The following is a 21,538-nucleotide window of genomic DNA, read 5'->3' as shown; positions in this document are numbered from 1 at the left end:
TAAAGTATCAAAAAAGGACTCTACTGACGAGTAAATTGATTACCAGACTGACGAGCAAATTAAATATCAGATTAGACGATAAAGAAATGGCTCTACTGACAAACAAAATAGTAGCATAGGAAATGCAAATGAGACTTTATTATATAGAGCAAAGTAGATTTCTAGTAGAGGTAGAATTCTAGGTAGAGTAGATTTCTAGGTAGAAATTTTCTACCTATATGAAAAAGAAAACTCTACCGATGAACAAAATTAACTTTAAAAAAAGACTAACTACTAACTACTAACAACCAAATTAAATATAGACCTGAAAGACAAATAGATGATTTTACTATCGAGCAAATTAAATATAAACACAATAGACCAAAAGAGGATTCGATGAGCAAACTGAAAATTGACCTAAAGTAATAAATAGGACTCTACTGACGAGTAAACAAAACTGCAAGCTTGGGTATAAAATGAAGAAGAACTGATGAGCAAACTCAAATTTTGTAAAAAAAAAAATTAAAAATGACTTTATTCACAAATAAACAAAATCCCAGCTTTAACAGAAAAATCAAATTCAGTATTGGCCTGAAATATAAAAAAGGACTCTACTGACGAGCAAATTAAATATCAGACTAAAAGGTAAAAAAAGGACTCTACTGACGAGTAAATTTAATATTGACCCAAAATATAAAAAAGGACTCTACTGACGAGCAAATTTAATATTGACCTAAGATATTAAAAAGGACTCTACTGGCGAGCAAATTGATTATCAGACTAGAAAATAAAGAAAGGACTCTACTGACAAGCAAACAAAATAGAAACCAAGATTCAAAAAAATAACTTCAAGGATAAAAAAACTCTTACAATTTATGATAAAAAATAGAACTCTACTGACGAGCAAACAAAATAGATGCAAAGAAATTTAAAAAAAATCATTTCAAGCATAAAAATGACGAAAATAGGACTCTACTGACGATTTATGAATAAGAATAATAAAATATTTAAGATTTTTATAAAATTTATATAAACAGTGATTTTTGATTTTACTAAAGTTTATTTTATTTGTTTTATTCTATTAAGTAAAAGTGATTTTTATTTGTAATCATTGATTATGGACTTTCATTTGATAAAAAATAAACTGTTATTTTATATTAAAATATTTAAATATGAAATTTTTAATTTTATTAAGTAAAAAATTGAATTTTTAAAAACATTTTTTTTTAATATTTAATAATTAAACCAATAAACTATTTTAAACTCTTTTTTGATTGAGATGTATTTTTAATAAAAATTTTAAAGATTTTTGTAAAATTCAAAAGCATTGGAAATTTAATTAAAACTCTATTTATAATTGTAAGCAAACAATATAAATATAAAAAATATGTTTCCTTGCTTAAAAGTGCACATAATTTGAAATATTTTGAGGTTGAGCTCTTTATTTATAATATCAAAGTAGATGTTTTGGATTTGTAAATTGACACCAAAATCTGGCAATTAATTTATAACAACAGAATTAATGTTTTTGATTTGTTAGACTTGGAATTGTATGGCTTGTAGCGATAAACAGCCCTATATCAATGAGGCCCAAAAAGCGGAGCCTTCAAAAAGGCGCGAGTCTGAAAGATGCCCTAAATGCAATGCCATTCTTGCCAAAGGGTAAATTATTAAACAATGTTGTACATGTTCGTATTATTCTACAATCGAATGCCATTTTAGAGGTCGTCGAAAACGTAAATGCAAAGCAAAATCTAAAAACGTCCGTTTTGCGCGCAAAAGACTATCACGGGGAAGGCATCGTAGATCAGGCTCCAGAAGTAGGCGAAGCAGGTCCCATGGCAGGTGCAGAAAATAAAATGGGCAAAATAGTAGAAAATGATTGTTTTGGATAAAAAAATGTTTACATACTGGTTTGCATATATATGTTTGTACTGTTTTATTAAATATTTGTTGTGTTTGAGTTTAACTTTGAAGTACAATCAATACAATAGTCATAAAATAATTAATAATATATCGAATTTTTTTCCGATGAACATATATCAGTTGTGTTGAACAATTAATTTAAATTCGCTTGCCATGTTGCCCAAACCTAATGCATTATTTCCATTACACGTGTATTCCATTAGTTTTATTGTTATAAACGTTTTATTGTTAATTTCATATGTATAAATAATAGAATTATTAATACAATCGATAACAATTAATAACAACATAAAAAAAGAAAAGGACTGTACTGACGAGCAAACTAGAACAAGACAAAAAGTCTTACAAAAAGGGCGTTCCTGAAAAGGACAAGAAGTTCTATGATTTTTAGAAATTCACTAAAGGTTGGAATAAAGTATTAGGCGTTCTTGAGACGTACACAATATGTAATAATTTAAATAATTGCAGGTATAAGTTTGTTTAAAGATACCAATTTGGCCATCACAGTTTGAGGATTCTTTGCGTGTGAACAATTCTAACATGGCGGCAATGTGGCCAACATTGACGATTATTTTGACGTACAAAATAAACTTTCTATTATTTACATTACATTAAAATAGACATTATACATAAATGGAGTAATTTATAAAAATAAAAGTAATTTATAAAAATATTCCTGTTGAGATGATAAGATTGAAGATGATTATCAAAACCATATCAAAACATTTCTTTCTAAAATGTTACGACGGGAAAAATTCCTAACCTTATGCTGCAAGTATCACCTTAAATTAGTTAAATTTAATATCATTGATTAAAATACATGATTAATTAGTACACAACTGTTTTCTCTGTTATAATCAGGTATCTAATATATCTAATAATGTCAGAAGAAAAAACTACCTCGATTAAAATTGAACCACTAGAATATTCAGCAGAAGATCCTCAAAATGAAGAGGATATTAAGTCTGAATCTTGTTCAGAGAATGGAGAAACATGTCTGGAAAGATTTATGAATTCTAAAATAACTGTAGAGGAAGAAATCAAACAGGAATTAATGCAGGCTCCTATAAACCCTTTCGTATGCACAATATGTGATAATGCATTTGCTTTAAGACACCATTTAGATCATTCATGCCGGAGAACTTCTTTTGAAGTGCAAAATATGCAACAGAGACTTCCATTCATCAAAAGGTTTGAAACGACATATGTACACTCATACAACATATTGCTCATAACAGAGAACAGCCAATTCATTCTGGAGAACTTGCTTGCAAATGCAATATATGTAACAGAAACTTTCGCTCACCAAAAGGTTTGAAACGACATATGTTCACTCATACTGGAAAACAGCAACATATCTGCAAAATATGTGATAAAACATTCACACGATTGATTCGATTAGAGAAACACATGCTTATTCATTCTGAAGATCTTCCTTATAACTGTGGAATATGTAACAAACTATTTCGTTCCGTATATAGTTTAAAAAAAACATATGACTAATCATTCTGGAAATTTTCTTCAGAAATGTGGAATATGCAATAAATCATTAGCACAATCTGATGCTTTAAATGCACACAAGTTTATCAATTCTAGAGAATTTCCTTATCAATGTGAAACATGTAGCAAATCTCTTCATGCATCAAAAACTTTAAATAACCATAAAGCTCAAAAATATAAAGTACCTATATGAGAAGAGACACTTGGGTGCTCATGTGAAAGCCAGTGAAATATTTATAAACGGTTATTTCTGTAAACCTGCTCTAATTATTGTGATTATTCTAGTATTGTTTAAATTGATGTACACATTTATATATTGATCATAAGCTTTTAGGACATACAAGCACTTGGTTGTGCATTATAATTAATTTAATTACAGATTTTTTAGTGATATCAGTTCATGCAACTTGCCTCAAGGCAAAATGCTACTTACATCTAGTAGTTTTAGTTAAATTATATATCGATTTTATTAGCAATAATATGTTATTTAATGTCTCTTACTGTGATTGTTAATTTTAAATTTGCCTCATTTACAAATTTTCGTTATATTGTTCTTGTGTTGGCAGCATGTATACATTACGATTTTCATTGTTATGACATGACAGAATTGGCATCACTGGAAGGCTTTTGATATCAACATTCAACAAGACACGACGTTAAAACATGCTAATTTTGACGTTTGGCGGTCATACAAAGGTCATTGACCTTTGATCGTACTTTTAACGGACGCTATGAAGTTGGCGTCGGAACGAGTGTTTAGCTGTCATAAATTGATTGTACATTTCACGGACGACATGAAGTTGTCGCCGACAAGAATAGTTCGGCGAAAAGAGTAGTTTAAACCTGAGAACCGATTATGAAGATATAATAATATATGATGGAGATATCATATTCAAATATTTTCTAGGATCGAATCTTGCAAAGATGTTGGCCTTTAACGTCGAGATTTAGGAATTTGCAATAACAAATTATTCATATTTAATCTCTATGACAAATATTTGAGAAAGAACGAAATATAGTTATTCCAGAACATATTAAAACCAACATTACGGAGTGCTTTGATTTGGTATTCAAGTATTATAAGATCAAGTTTCAAATTTGTCATGAGTAGGGTCTCATTTGACTGCAGTTAGTTTTTACTAAACAAAGGCTAGGACGTTAATAATAATAACAAAATAAATTCAAACTAGGATTGAATGTGATAATATAGCCTACTGGCGTTAGGACAAATAAAACAATCAAATTTGCACCCACCTTTTGCAAATTATATACATTTTTAGTACTTGCACTACTCAATGGAATAAAGCAACATGTTTCAAATTTGTGTAAATAATAAACATGAGATTATTTTTGCTAACAATATAGCTAGTGTAAATGATAGCAAATTCAATAATATCATTTAGCCCAATGAATAATTTTACTAAAAATTATATTTAAACAATTTTATTTTAGATCAAATACTAATAATATCAAAGAATAAAAAAAGAATAGTACTTATTTTATTTAACATTTTTATTAAAAATCAATAATATATAAACATTTTATATTATTTGCAATATGAACCATGCAATAATAACATCCAAACGATATGAAGCATGAGAAAATTATCGCAAGCCAAAGCCAAACAGAAAGAAGTAGATACTGATTGCTTAATATTTAGATTTTTTATTATTAACTCTTTTATTTACAACTGTCCAGTAAAGGACATTCAGTAAATTTGATGAATTTAGGTGGAAACTTAAAAACTATACTACTTTCACCATCTAAAAACCATATTGTTAAATTAATAAGATTTCTATATCTTTCGCAGTTTGAAAAACCATGACAACTGATAAAATGTATTCATGTGCATATAGCTACATTATATTTGCAAAAGCTGCAGGTCATTCTACCTTAGAAAGTCATATGTATTAATTTGTCAAATTGATATAAATCAAATATAATGATGCCAATACAATTGGGTTTATTCTCTATTTAAATCCATTTGTATAATTAGTCGATGCAACATATTATAATATCCTATCAAGCAAAGATCATAATATACTGGTTCTTGATTGTGTACCTAAAAAAACAATTTATAAGTTATACAATACAGAATACAAATAATCAGTATATGTAAAGCACTACATACCTATAAAATGTTCTCTCGAGCTGAGTGGAGAATTGGGAATGGAAGATGGATTAATGTTAAAATGAGTAGACGGTGTAGCAGTTTGTGAAGATAAACACATGTAGAGAGCTGAGGTTGATGATGAAGAAGGTTGTAGAATGTTGTAGAATGAGGTTGAAGGTTGTAGATGTGAAGCCCAAGAATTGAAATTGTAAAATGATAGTTAAGATGTAGAGACATGTGAAATGGAAGAAGGTAAATTGAAGTGTGTAAAGGATGTTGAAATAAAATGTGCACGTGAAGGAAAGGATTTGCGAGGAACTATGTGGATGAACATAGGTGAACGGAGCAACAAAATTGATTGTTCGCGCCAGAATCATGTTAGATGTCGCCAGTTGATATTGGTAATAATCAGACAACACCTTTTCTCTGGCAATCCTCAAAGGTTTGGATGTAATAGCTGATCTGACGGGTGAACAAGCTCTCTCGCGTTGGCTAGTCACGTACACCGTTTTACTTGTACTTTTCCATATGAGTTTTTGTGATATATTTCGATCATTACTTATTACTTTATGAAATAAATACTTTTTAATCAGTGCAAGTGTTCCTTATTTGTGTTTGGAGTTCATTTCTTCCTCAGCATCCGAATTTAAAGCGAACTGAGATATCCGAACTTGAAGCCGCCATCCGACTGGACCGCCGAGCACGTAGAGAACGTCAAATATTTTGCTTAATATATTCAATAAGATCAAATCCTCGGAATAGTTATTGAGTAAAATCCAATTAGCTATTCCGAAAGGGTCTAACTAACCCCCATCCGTAACATTGGTCCTTCGACGCCGGGATCCTAATTTTGATTAGGATTTATTGAATATATTGAGAAAATAAAATCCAAGATGGCACCTAAATTTGACGTGGGTGCAGAGATTGACCGAATGACAGCGAAGAGCGAAATGTATTTTTCAATAATGCAAGAAACTTATGACCTTTCTCAACAAATTACCACCAATACGGCAAGTAAGTTAAAATTTCTTGAAAATTTATACCTTATTGAAAATGCACGAGAACAATGCATAAAATTAAACGACGAAATAAACAAATTAAGACATTTAGAGGATCCGAGTTTTGTTCCTGAGTATGCCGACATAAGGGCCTTGGAAATTTTGTACTCAAAAATCAAATATATAGAAAAAATGTTGGATAATCAAAATATAAGTAATTCGTCAATACCGGACAGTGTTCCAAATCATCATTTACCATCCATAGAAGTTCCAAAATTTTCCGGCGATATACAACAATGGCCTTTATTTTATGAAACCTTTAAAGCATTAATTCATGAAAATACAAGATTAGATAACGTATCCAAATTTCATTTTTTAAAAGGTGCGTTAGAAGGTTCCGTACTAAAAATTTTTAATGCCATACTACCAACTGCAAATAATTATCCGATATTATGGGAAGCACTATTAAAAAAATACCAGAATAAACGATATTTAGCCACCACTTACTTTAAACAACTCTTATCGTTTAAAACTATTACATCATCACAAATAGACTTATTTCTGGAACAATTCGATACAGCTGTACAAGCCCTTTCACAATTGAACCTTCAAGATGCATTTGACTTTATGATAACGTCTATGGCATTCTCAAAACTCGATCCCATTTTGCAGGAGAAATTTGAACATTCTTATCAAGGAGAATTTCCTAAATACCAAGATCTTCTCAAATTTCTTCATAAGTCGCAACAAGCGAAAAATCAAGTTTATGGTATGACAAGTATAACTAACAATTACACATATGATAAGCAAAAGGATAAAAATTCCAAAATTAGTCGATCATTTCTTTTAAAAAGTAAATACGAAAAGAAGTGCTTTGTGTGCCGGGAACAACACGCCATATTTGCATGTTCAAAATTACTAGAAATGAACATTCCTGAACGACAAGAATGTATAAAAAATTTAAACCTATGTGTGAATTGTTTAAGCCATAAGACGACAGTTGCGTGTCGATCGAAGAAAACTTGTATTATATGTAAGGCACCGCATCATACATTGTTGCATACTGATAAGAATCTTGCAAATACGAATCAAGATAATCCGTCGAATTCGAAATCTAATAACACAGTTTTATGCGTTTTCAACAACAACCAGCTGGCACATAATGTAACCATATTGCCTACTGCAGTAACGAAAGTTTTCACCGAAAATGAAAATATTTTATTACGTACGATAATTGATTCAGCAAGTGATAAAAATTTCGTTACATTAGCTTGGTGTAGAAAGGCCCATTTGAACGTTCAACCAGTTTCAGCCAAAGTAATTGGATTAGGAAGTTCGTCACAAAACGTAATAGGATTGGTTAACTTCACTTTAAAATCCACAATCAATTCATATCAATTGCCAGTATGTGCATACGTTGTGCAAGAAATTGTAAGAAAACAACCACAAACCACGATTCCAGTATCATCAATCCAATCATTCTTAAAGTACCCACTAGCGGATCCAAAGTTTTATGTGCCTCAAACGGTCGACGGCATATTAGGATGTGATGTTTTCAGCGAAGTTATGGGTACTAATAAGGTGAAAAATGGTCAAGGTTCACCTATAGCACTAGAAACCCGATTGGGTTATATAATAATGGGTTCGATATCAGATTCACTTCAACTTTCAAGTTTTTCCATGCAATATGATTGAAAATCTATGACTTTCTTTCTAATATACTATGTCTCCTTACAACGCTTCACTTTCGATCAAAATCCCGCCTTTGGCGTTTCCAGAACTACCTGAACACTTGATCCGACCTAAAAATTGGTTATGTTGTGTCGGTTTTGGGAACGAAATTATTTCTACTTAGTCCTCTCAAAGGATTAATATTCTCCATGGAGACTCAATGATAGTGGCCTTGTTGAGCTCAGTGATGATCCTCAACTTCCTACCTACACCTTTATTGACTTTGGCGGTTTTGCCTGCTCCATTGGATGGAAGAAAGAGTAGAAGTTTTCTAGGTGCCGATGGAGTGATTCGAGTGGTCCATATCCAAAGAATTATAAGGTTATAAAAGGTATCCCTTTTAGACTGGGGAATATGTTCGCGCCAGAATCATGTTAGATGTCGCCAGTTGATATTGGTAATAATCAGACAACACCTTTTCTCTGGCAATCCTCAAAGGTTTGGATGTAATAGCTGATCTGACGGGTGAACAAGCTCTCTCGCGTTGGCTAGTCACGTACACCGTTTTACTTGTACTTTTCCATATGAGTTTTTGTGATATATTTCGATCATTACTTATTACTTTATGAAATAAATACTTTTTAATCAGTGCAAGTGTTCCTTATTTGTGTTTGGAGTTCATTTCTTCCTCAGCATCCGAATTTAAAGCGAACTGAGATATCCGAACTTGAAGCCGCCATCCGACTGGACCGCCGAGCACGTAGAGAACGTCAAATATTTTGCTTAATATATTCAATAAGATCAAATCCTCGGAATAGTTATTGAGTAAAATCCAATTAGCTATTCCGAAAGGGTCTAACTAACCCCCATCCGTAACATTGATATTGGAGAGTAATGTCGAAGATGTGGACATATGTGAATTGAAAAAAGGTAAATTGAAGTGTGTAAAAGATCTTGCAGGTGAATGAGTTGCTGAAGAACAAGATTTGGCAGAAACAAAGGGTAATGAAGATACATTATTAGTAGCAGCAGGGATACCGTTGTGAATTTATTTAACATGCCTTATTAACGACGATTTCTATTTAAATGTGTTGTTGTGTAATGACCAGATATTAGGCAGTTCAGGTTTTAAACCATGTTTCTGTCTCATGTGCCAAAACAAAGACCCGCGAGTGGCGCAAGGTATCTGGCACTCTCGACAAAATGAATCTCATTCAATATTCATGGCGCAAACTTGATAATAATTGAAGGAATATAATAGAATATACGTAATAAAAAATAATGCTAAACTATAAATTATAATAAAAAGTCTAACCTAACCTAAAATCGAAGCCTAACCTAATTTAAACTTTGTGAATAAGGAAGAAAATAGGCGTTAAAAAAACGTGAAGAAGTACGAATAATAATAAAAAGTAATTAAATATTCTTAAAAAGATCCAGAAAATAATTAAACCTAATTGAAACTATACTAAAATGTATCCTAATCTAAATATACCGAATTGAAACTACACTAAAATGTATACTAATCTTAATATATGGAATATACGGAGTGATATAATAAACGAGAAAGCCTAAAAGAGTAAACATGAATGTAAATAGAAAAAATAATTAATTAAAAACAACGTAATAATATTAATAAACAAGAAAAAGTTCACTTGACAACAAACGACACGGACGCGTCGCAAAACGGAAAAGAACCGCCATATTATTTGACACGCTGACAGTTGATGCTACTTGTTGACAGTTGGTGTACGATTCTACTGTTGACAGTTGCAGTACGGTCAAAATTAAATGGCCGATTAGCAGAAATTAATGGCTCCTGTAAGTATCCTAGATGTGAAGTCAAAATTTTAGAAAAAACAAACACGTGTGCTGGCTTTTGACCGAACGTCTTGGCGCGCTAAGCAAGTGTGCGTGATAGTGTTGTGTGCAACCGTGGTGTTAGGTATTCGATATGAATTGGGAAACATTATTTAGAACAAATTGGTAATTTTCGCAAATGAAGCTAGTGTCTGTGCGTTTATTTAAACAATTATTTCTGTTCAAGAAAATATAGGCCGATTCTGAAAAGCGCCTTTGTGAGACTTTCGATTCGTGATGAAGAACCTTTGCGTCATAAAAATTGAAAGTATGGTTATTTAAGAGTATCAAGTCGCAGTCTTTTTGACAGTAGCTCATTGTACGGTTGTGCATGTATTGGTGTGTAAAAACACTGTGAAGTTGGCAGTGTAAAATTCAAGTCTGCCGACCATAATTGTGCTTCGCGCATGGGAATATCAAATTTGTCATGTCGTTCCAAATGGCCTTCTCGATCGGTACGAATTTTATTTTTTTCTGTGAGTAGTGTTGTAGATAGAGGTTAGGCCAGTTTTATTATAAGATTTTTATGTGAATGGAGTTTATCAATCATATTATTTGTTTTTTTTTATCTTATGTTTTTTCGATATAGGTAGCATAGGCTAAATGTCAAAGATAGGTTAAATTTCTTTTTAATAGGTTAGGTTGTGTATTATATATTTCACCTTTAATAAAGATTTTATTACAATTATGCATTTCATTGTTTTTGTTTAAATCCCATATGAAATATCAATAATATATCAGTAAAGTCAATAATGTACTGACAAATTTACGTCATACAAATTTATGTTATGTTGAATTTTAATAAAATATTCAATCAAACTTGATAAAAAAATTAAACTGTTTATAAATATTCATTCATACGAATTATATATATGCATGATATATTTTATGCAAGTCAAAATCAAATAGGTACTATATGACCATTTGTCAATATAATGTTAGGTTAAAAATTGCTTAGACAGCCGCATTACTGTTCGTGATTTTTGTTGATCTTTGTTGGTACACCTACATTCTTGACATTTTCATGAAATCTTCTTTCTCTTTCGTTTGACCGTACAATGAGCAAGGTCACAAACTTCAAAAAGGCTGCGGTAATCCGCGTGTTGGTTATTTAGTTTTAAATGTTCTGTGATCATTGTTTGCCCTTGATTTTTGTTTTTTGAATTATTATCGTGTTGTTTCTAACGTTTGATAAGGTTCTGTCCTGTTTCGCCAATATAGGTGGAATCACAGTCATTGCATGATATTTTATAGACCACATTGGATACTCGTTCTAAACTAGTGCGCGGCTTTAAATTTGAGAAGAGGGAGATGAGAGTTAGATCGATGTTGCATACTAAACGGAGATTTGCGTTGTAAAAAAGTTTTTTCCACATCGGATAAAGTTCTTTGATGTAAGGAAGGCAAATGGTACCTTCAAAATTATTATCTTTTGTGGAAATTAAACTTAGGTTGGGGTTAGTTATTTTGTTTTTTAAAAAAGTGAGTCTATTGTTTGTGACGGATTTTATAAGATGTGGGGGATAGGAATTTTGTGTAAAGGTTTTGAAAATTAAATCTAAATTTGAGGTCCAAAATTGTTCGTTAGAAAGGAGGATAGCGTGGTCTACAAGATTAATGATAGTACCTATTTTCATGTTCGAGGGGTGGTAAGAGTGAAAATTTAAGTACCTACCTAACCAACTGTACAATTTAATACAAAGTATATTTTATTTTGGTTCGACACATTGGCTTTTGAGTAATATTATATATATATATATATATATATATATATATATATATATATATATATATATATATATATATATATATATATGATATTCAGTTTTCAGGGCAATACATCAATTAAAAAAATTTGTATGACTTTAAAACATTTTTATCTATTCCATACGTTTCGACACATTGTTTTGTGTCATCTTCAGTGGACTATGTAATTGAATTAATCCTAATTATTTCATATTATAAATGTTCATAAAGCAACAAAAAACCAATCCTTGTCATTTTAAATTGAACACTATATCGAGCTCCGATCGGAGCTCAGCATAGCGTGATGTACTTTACAAATTCATAAAAACTCATTCAAAAATTTATATAGTGTTCAATTTAAAATGATAAGGATTGTTTTTTTTTTTTTTTTTTCTTTATTTGGCCTCTAATAACAATACAGCCACATACAATATTATATTAACAAAATTTATATATTTATACCACTTAATCTAATAAAATTCACCAAAATACTATAGCACTTTACACTTCTTAATATTGTAACTAAATTAACTGGTTTGTCTATGCAATTACACTCATGCAGCTTATTCAACATATCTTGTCTGTTTTTTTCAAATAGGCCACACTCCAATATTAAATGTTCACCACTTCCAACTGCTTTACCACACCTACATACATTCGAAGCTGCAACACCTATCCGATGCAGGTGTGATGGAAAGCTTCCATGGTTTAATCTTAACCTCGTTAATGTTACTAAGGTTCTTCTATCCTCGAATTTGAAACTTTCCTGCCACATTCTGCTTCCCACTGCTGGATTGCATATTCTATAATAGGCCCCTCTAGTCTCATTTGGATCTATCCATACTTTTTGCCACTCTTTAAAATTTCTATTTTTACACCGTTTCACATAATCCTTGTATGTTGCTACATGCATACTAGATCCATTTTTGTTGCTTGTTTTGCTAATTTATCAGCTATTTCATTTCCTTTGATTCCTGAGTGGGCCTTAATCCATATTATTTTAATGGTATACCCTATTCTCATCAGCCTATTAATATCGAACCACACTTCATAGAACAATATATCTGATGCCTGAGTTTTGTTGTATAAATTTTGTAGAGTTTCTATACTACTTTTACTGTCGGTGAATATAACTGTCTTCATTATTTTGTGCCTTTGAATTAACTCTATTGCTTTTTTAATAGCAAAAATTTCCGCAGTAAAAATTGAAGCAAAATCAGGCAGTTTATATCCCAACTTAATGTTCAAATTTTCCAAATATATTGCACAACCCACTTTCTGATCAAGCTTAGATCCATCAGTGTAAATTACATTGTAATCTCTTATTTTTGTCATGTTTATATTAAAAATATCATCAGAAATGCTATATATATCCAGATAAAGTGTATTATAATATGGGTGTTTTGTATAATTGATACCTTCCTCTCTTATTTTATTTACATACAAATAGCTATTAACTAGGCATGGTTTTTTTTGCTTTTTCCAATACTTATATATTGTAGTGTCTATTGAAATTTTACCTACTTTGTCTATAATTTGATTATCCTGTATTATTATTTTTTTAAGTATAAATTTGTCACAAATGAACTGTCGTCTTAGGTATAAAGGCATCTCCCCACTTTCCACTAAAAGGGCATTAGTGGGAGTGGATCGCATAGCCCCCATACAAATTCTCAAACAGTTATATTGAACTTTGTCCAATACCCTACAGTAAATCGAATTATTAAATACAATACATCCATAATCAAAAATGGGTCTTATTAGTGTTTTATAAAGATTCAAGGACGTAATAGGGTGTGATCCCCACCATGTACCATTCGTCATTCTCAAAATATTTATTCTTTTTTCTACTCTTTTAAGCACATAATCCATGTGTTGTTTGAAAGATAACGTTTGATCAAATATAACCCCTAAGAATTTGCTATATTTTTGTACTTAAATGTTGTGATATTTATCTTATCCACATGATTAATATTTCTGTGTCTTGTATAAATACCAATTGAACTCTTATTATCTGATAATTCCAGACCTTTCTCTTCCAGCCACACATGAAAGCGATCAATATTCTTACTCATTACCTCACAAGTTTCTTGCAGGCTTGCTTTTTCTACGTAAATAACCACATCGTCCGCATACTGCAAAATTTTTGTTTCTGGCTCCAAGATCCCTTCTATATCTCTTACGTATATCGCATATAATAAAGGGCTTAAAATACCTCCTTGTGGTAATCCTTTATATATTTTTCTTGGTCCAATTATTTTACCATTTATTCTAAAATATACTTCCCTTTCAAAGATATTATTAGTAACTGCCCTAATAAAATTACATGGTAATCCAATCTTTGACATAGCTTCTGATAATGTTTTAGGTAAAACATTATCGTATGCACCCTTGATGTCACTAAAAAGTGCCACAACATACTTATTTTTCGCAAAGGATATATGTAAGTCACTAATAAAATTACTTAAACTATCCTGTGTTCCCATACCCTTCCTAAAGCCAAATTGACTTTTTGGTAGTATTCCATATTTTTCACTCCACCACTCCAGTCTTCTTTTAATCATTCTGTCCTTTACCTTTGAAACACAGGATGCAAGAGAGATCGGTCTATACGTGGAGATCTCATTCGCATCTTTATTAGGTTTTTTGATTAAAATTGTAATATACTTATTCCAGGCCCCAATTAGTTCCGGATTTGTCCATACTTTATTAAACAATTTTAGTAAAATCTCTTTTGCCACCATTGGCAAGTTTATGAGCATAGAATAAAATATTCCATCCATACCTGGTGCGGTATCGGTACCTTTAATTAAAGCAATTTCTAATTCCCACAATGTAAAAGGTTTCACTAATAGGAATGTTTCGCGTCCAAAAACATTTTTATCCACTTTGAAATAGTCATTTCTAACACTAGATGGAGCATAAGAATCAATAATTTTATCAATCATACTTGGGTTAACGTTTTCTTGTAAATTTTCAGGTTCTATATATTTTTTCAAACATTTAATTGTCCTAAATACTTCCCTGGTAGACGTATTTGGTTTAATATTAGTAGTATATTCATGCCAGCTATCTCCCTTCTTTCTGCTGAATATCGTTCTGACTTCAGCATTAATATTTTTACATATTAAATAATTATGGTAGTTAGATTTCTGCCTATAATTTTTTTCTGCATTTCTTCTTTTCCTAATAAGTTCGTCGCACTCATTATCCCACCAAATAGGTTTAAAGTGTTTAATATTGGAACATATTCTCTTTTTTGGTATACTTTTCTCCGCTGCAATATTGATTATGTTCATAAATTCTGTATAAGCAACAACCGGGCATTTACTTCAAAATCATTTGAGTAATACTCGATTACTTTTTGATATTTTGTCCAGTCGGCAGCTTTGCAGTTCCAATATTCCCTAGTTCTATTTATAATAGGTGTTTCTTTCAGTTGCATAATTATTGGATAATGATCAGATCCAAGAGAATCTTCCCTGACATTCCATACAATTTTATGTGCCACCTCGTGAGTACACAATGTAATGTCTACCACTGCTGCACTATTCTTAAAATTCAAAGTCGGACTCCCGTCATTTAAAATAATTAAATTGTTGTCATTAATAACTTCCAATAAGTTATTGCCACTCTTATCATTCCAATTACTCCCCCATGCCATATGATGTGCGTTAAAGTCACCACAAATTAAGTAAGGTTTGGACATCTGACTTAATAAATCATTCCATTGACTAACAGAAATATTATAGTTAGGTACAATATATACCGAAATTATAGATAGTTGATGTTTTCCTGCACAAATTTCTATACCAGATATTTGAAATTTATTTATATCAATTGTTCCCGTATTAAAAGCTAATACTTTGTTTATAATTATTTTATCCTTAACTAGAATTGCAGTACCACCATACCCATCTTTTCTATCACTGCGTACAGTCTTATATCCCCTGAGCGAAAATTTCCTATCGCTCTTCAACCATGTTTCTGAAAATGTAGCAATATGTACTTTGTTTTCAAATAAGAAATGCTCAATACTACTTTTGTTATGTATCAAAGACCTACAGTTGAATTGTAGAATATTTGTTTCCATAAAATAAATTGTAATTGTGATTGTATAATTTTCTTTTGCACATTTTCCATGCGCTCATTAACCTTAATTTCTCCTGTCGTTGTCCACATCTCCCTCACTACCTATTCTATTCATTATCTCTCTTAACATTTTGTTGATGTCTTTATTGTTAGGTTTGAGGTGTTTTTTCACTAGTTTGATAAACAAATTCAAAAATTCATCCGTATGTTCTTCATTGATGTTCTTTATGGTATCTACTTCTTTCTCTTTGTCTTTGTCATCATCTTCATTCCTTGTGGCTACTTGATATTTTTTCTAAAATCTTCCCTATCTGTATGCACCTTGTTCCTTTCACTTGATTTACCTTTCGATTTATCTTCTTTTCTATTATTTATATTGTTATATTTGGTTCTTTCTTGTTTTTTGGCGATGTTTCTCTTGAAGGGTCTTGTAGATGTACGGTACAATATTGATGTGCTGGCCGATACCGGTTCATCATTGTTATCTTCCAGGTCAGATAAAATTTCAAATTTATTTTTAAGAATGTTGTTGTTAATTTGTGACCTTTCCCTGATTCCTGCGTTTATCACTGGAAAATTCTTTTCTTTGTCTAAATTGGTTAGACTACCTCTGGTTATTCTGGCATATTTGTTGTTTTCTACAACTGACCTTGCTTCGTGAAAAGCTAAGTTTTGTGTTGCCATTATTTCATATATTTTCTTATATTTCATAAATATTGGGCATTCCCTATTATATGCTGCATGATTACCAAAACACAAGCAGCATCTTAAATCGTCCGTATTTATGCATTCTTGTAAGGCGTGATTTTCTGCGCATTTTGGACATCTTACCTCTCCTCGACACTGATCACGAACGTGGCCGAATCTCCAACATTTGTGGCATTGTATTACTTTTTTCACGAATGGTGTTACTGGGCATTTAACAGAGTGGATCGCTACTTTTTCTGGTAATTTTGTCCCTTTAAAAGTGAGTTTAACACATTGTGATTTGTTTGTTTTATGATTTTCTTTTTTTGATTTTATACATTTTACTCCCACTATCGGATACTCGGATTCAATGACATCCACAATTTCTTCCTCAGATAATTCGCTATCTACGTCAAAAATGATTCCGGTCCGCATCGTTAAATATTTAGGGATATACTCTCTTAGATTATTCGACTTAAAAAAATCACCATCTAATAGTCTGTTAGCTGTCACACGATTACTTAAAATCAATTTTACTTTATTTTTGCCAATTACTCCAATTTCTTCCAAATTTGTTTTCATATTTGGCCATGCATCATGAATTTTTTTCCAAGTGCCATAGGATGCAGGCGTCCTATGTTCTTATTATAAGATTCTACGTATATTATATATGGTCCTTTATCGTAACTGTCATATACTGTTCGTAGTTGTCGGGCATCATTTCGTTTTCTTTGTCTTTAGATTTTGTTATTTCACTCGAGTCCTCACCAGAATCATCAAATTGCATTACGTTATCTACCTCGTGAAAGTCATGCACCATTTTATCATTCTGATCATTTACTTCGGTATTACTCGACCCCGCACTAATATCTGCATTGATCATTTCTTCATTGTTTGCATAAGTTGTTGTTTCACTCAAATTCTTATCGCACTCATCAAATTGCATAACGCTACCTAATTCTTGACTGTCCCGATTTGCTTCAGTACTCTGATTGATATTTACATTATTCGATACCATAATATTTTTTTCATTGCTTGTTCCTTCTATATTATTATATTTTGAAATATCACTATTATTTGTTATCTTAGACGCCGTGTCATTGTTATTATTTCCCACAGTAGTTATAATATTTTCGGTTCTCCTCAGTTTGATTGTACTTTTGCCAATTACTTTATTCATTATTTTTAATTTATTATCTCCTTTAATTGATTTATTTTTGTTACTGTTCTTTTTATCTTTACTAATATTTTGGAAATTTTGGTAAGTTTTTTATACTTATGTAATAATCTGTTCTTAATTACATCTTCCTCACTGATTATGCTACTAGGATTTTTGTTTGAATTATAATGAACTTCTAATTCTTCTTCACTAATTTCACTCATTACCATTTCACTATCATAACTATCATTTATCGTATTCATTGCCGTTGCAATGGTTTTACCGATCACAGAACACTTAGTTGAACAGTCGGGCGGGCGTCCGCCCTCTTGCCCATATTGTCCGGATTCCATTACGTCACTTTAAATAATTCACTGAACGCTTATCGATGTTACCTGCTCCGAGGTCGAACACAAACTGGGGATTGTTTTTTTTGTTGCTTTGTGAACATTTATAATATGAAATAATTAGGATTAATTCAATTACTTGTAAGTTCATACCATATCACTTCTTATATATTAGTTTTATTTAATAATTTCTACCTGTTATATAATTAATTATATTTAAGTTATTTAGCATAATGTATATCCAAAAAAGGTCTTAGTTTTAGTTTGCTCATCAGTAGAGTCCTCGTTTTATTTTTTAGGCTACTATTTAAATTTGCTCGTCAGTAGAGACCCTTTTTTGTATTCTAGATAAAATTTGAAGTTTGCTCATCAGTAGAGTCCCTTTTAAAAATTCCAGATCAAACTCTGAATTTGCTTGTCGGTAGAGTTCTTTTTTGAATCTTCTGGATCGAAATTGTATTTGCTTATTAGCAAAGTCCAATTTTTATTCCCAAGATTAATTATTAAGTTTGTTAGCCAATAGGGTTTCTTTTTTGTATTCCAGATTAAATTTTAAAATCGCTCGTCAGTAGAGTCCTCATTCTTTATATTCTAAACCAAATTTTAAGTTTACAGGTCAGTACAGTTCTTTCTTGAATCTTCTGGGACAAAATTGTGTTTTCTTGATAGCAGAGTCCCATTTTTATCCTCAAGATTAGATATTAAGTTGGCTGGTCCCTTTTTATATTCCGGATTCCTTTTGAGTTTGCTCGTCAGTATAGAGTCCACTTTACTATCTTCTAAATCAATATTAAATTTGTTTGTCAGTAGAGTAATCAGCAGTATAGTCCCTTTTTCTTTCTTCTATATCAATATTATTATTTGCTTGTCAGTACAGTCTTTTTTTCTATCTGCTTGATCATTATTAAATTTGTTCGTCAGTAAAGTCCCTTTTTGTATCAATTCAAATTTGTTCGTCAGTAGAGTCCCTGTTCGTATTTTTATAATTTGCTCTTCAGTAGAGTACCGTTTTATATAAATTCAAATTTGTTCGTAAGTAGAATCCCTTTTTATATTTTTATAATTTGTTTGTGAGTAGAGTCCCTTTTTATATTTTTATAAATTGCTTGTCAGTAGAGTCCATATTTCTCTCTGCTTTATTAAGATTAAATTTGCTCGCCAGTAGAGTCTCTTTATACTATTTTAATTTGTTCATTATTACTCTAATTTAATATTAAAATCTAATTTTAATTTGTTCATCAGTAGAGTCCCTTCTTTAGATTCTTAATCGATATTAATATTGGCTCGTCAGTAGAGTCCCTTTTTAAATTTAAGATCAATTTTTAAATTTGTGCGTCAGTCAAGTCCTTTTTATATCTTCTTGATTCATAATATATTTGTTTGATAGTAGAGAATCTTTTTTCATTGTCCAGATAAAAATTGAAGTTTACTCGTCAGTAGAGTCCCTTTTTATCTTAATTCAGTTTGCCTGTCAGTAGAGTTAGTTTTTAAATGGAGTGAATTTGCTTTTCAGTAAAACCCTTTTTTGTATCACTTTAGTTTGCTTGTCACTAGAGTTTCCCTTTGTAATTTTATTTAGTTTGATCGTCAGTAGAGTCCCTTTTTGTATTTTTAAAGTTCGCTCGTCAGTAGAGTTTCTTTTTATATTAATTCAAATTTGTTCGTCAGTAGAGTCTCTTTCTGGACTTCACGCTTATAATATTTTTTTAAACGAAATAGTACAAAATATTTTCAACTTATTAATATCATTTCTTAAGGGTTGCCATATGACATTAAACATGTAACCGAGAATAGCTATTAACTATATATTAACATTTTGAATAAAATAAATGTGCTCTTTATGTAACAATATTTGTCACTAACTACAAAAATGCAACCCTTACAACTTGCCAATAGGCTAAAAATTCCTGAACACATATTTTCTGATCCTTTTTATTAAATCCCTCTCACCATTCCTCTAACCATCCCTTAGCCCTTTCCTCAAAATATCAACGCAAATAAATACAATCAAAATATGTTTGCCAACTGACGAATATGAAGGGATGAAGGGATGAAGGGATGAAGGGGTTAGTAAAGCCATTCGCTTTGTATGAATGGCTGTGATTTGACTCTTTGGGTGGGTATTGTGTGGGATTTGTTGCCGACGACCCTTTCCCTTCGGATAGAATTAAGGGTTCGACGTTTTTCTGACGTAAATTGGTAGTAAATTGTTAACTTTATTACTAGAGAGGATGGGTATACAGAAATATGTATATATATATATATATATATATATATATATACATAGATAAAAGAAGAGTATATAGATCGCTCTCTCGGGGCATATTTCGTTGCCACGTTAACTGTCAACTTGCCGGGGTTAGTTCGAGCTGCTCTCCCTTGGTGCGCACGCGTCGATCGTAGAACGGGTGCGTACAAAAAATAGTATAGAAATGCACCAATATTATAGACCGTTTGAATTCAAAATTACAAAAAAAGAAATTGAATTTTAAAAAGCATTTATTTTTAACAATAGTATTTTACACACATGGTTACAAAAGATTCATCCTTATAAGCTAAACACAAAAGAAATAAAAATGTATATATATATATATATATATATATATATATATATTTATATTTCTAGAGCAAAGATTACTTATAATTACAATTAGATTAAGATAAATAATTTAAACACATCTCATAATTCGATCTCAATAATAAATAAATCAAAAAATTTGAGAAACTATCGGATATCTTTCATTATTCGCAAAAATTTGAGAAGCTATCAGATCTCTTTCATATTCGCAAAAGCAACAAAATTTCTAGAAACTAAAAGAGAAAAATAATTATATTCATATAAAAAGTAAAAAATATATATTTAAAAATCATTTGCAAAATTAATGCATACGATAATCTTCTCAAGCAACTCAGTTTATATTTTTTTCGAATAATGCTAATTAACAATTAAGTTACGGTTTTGTTTCTATTAATATTTTCTACGACTAGTGTTGATGTTCATTTGAATGTTGAACAAAATGTCATTATCATCATTAACATAAAAAAAGGAAATTATTAATAGTAATGTACAAGTACTATAGTTTTCTTATGGCATCTTCAATTACACATTTAAGAATAACATCTCTATCAGAAATAAGGGGTGCACGTTAATGGTGTTTTATTCCTCAAAATAAAAAAGAGATTAGCAAATATATACTTTCTTCCATTTGACAGTTCCTGTCAATCTGTACAATGTGATTATCTTTACGATCATTAAACAACGCAGATAATAATATTTTTGTGTAATATCAAAATGCAACTATCACTACTCACAAACTTTTCGTGGAACATAGCCAAACCTAAATTACCCCTTAGCTAGAATTTTATCATTAAGCATGAATTTCCTTCCATTTAATAATTCAGTATCTTCTCTTAGCCGACTTAATATATCATTATGAATACTATTATTCAATGCCAGTGG

The 21,538-nt window shown here is 31.0% G+C and overlaps 2 protein-coding genes across 2 annotated transcripts; one reads left to right on the top strand and one right to left on the bottom strand.

Moving 5' to 3' along the window:
- Positions 1-6,411: 6,411 nt before the first annotated feature.
- Positions 6,412-8,211, top strand: LOC113381917. The gene is made up of 2 exons (XM_026620562.1): positions 6,412-6,532; positions 6,899-8,211. The coding sequence occupies exons 1-2, from the start codon at positions 6,412-6,414 to the stop codon at positions 8,209-8,211; spliced, it is 1,434 nt and encodes a 477-aa protein (XP_026476347.1).
- A 4,485-nt stretch (positions 8,212-12,696) lies between these two features.
- Positions 12,697-13,128, bottom strand: LOC113381916 (ribonuclease H1-like). The gene has a single exon (XM_026620561.1). It carries the CDS (start codon positions 13,126-13,128, stop codon positions 12,697-12,699), a length of 432 nt encoding a protein of 143 aa, XP_026476346.1.
- Between the last annotated feature and the right edge of the window lie 8,410 nt (positions 13,129-21,538).

Source organism: Ctenocephalides felis, unplaced genomic scaffold, assembly GCF_003426905.1.
Source record: "Ctenocephalides felis isolate EL2017-DRISC unplaced genomic scaffold, ASM342690v1 CF-g0.4_SCAFFOLD_03199, whole genome shotgun sequence".
In the NCBI taxonomy this organism is placed as follows: Eukaryota; Metazoa; Arthropoda; class Insecta; order Siphonaptera; family Pulicidae; genus Ctenocephalides; species Ctenocephalides felis.
The sequence above is the reverse complement of the archived record's forward strand: the minus strand, read 5'-3'. Positions and strand labels throughout refer to the sequence as shown.

What these genes read in the sequence shown, in the direction of transcription:
- LOC113381917 (XM_026620562.1), top strand. Translation starts at nt 6,412, where the DNA reads ATGGCACCTAAATTTGACGTGGGTGCAGAGATTGACCGAATGACAGCG. An exon ending in AATTACCACCAATACGGCAA is followed by an intron (nt 6,533 to 6,898) that starts GTAAGTTAAAAT and finishes ATTTTTTAAAAG; the next exon opens with GTGCGTTAGAAGGTTCCGTA.
- LOC113381916 (XM_026620561.1), bottom strand. Translation starts at nt 13,128, where the DNA reads ATGACAAAAATAAGAGATTACAATGTAATTTACACTGATGGATCTAAG.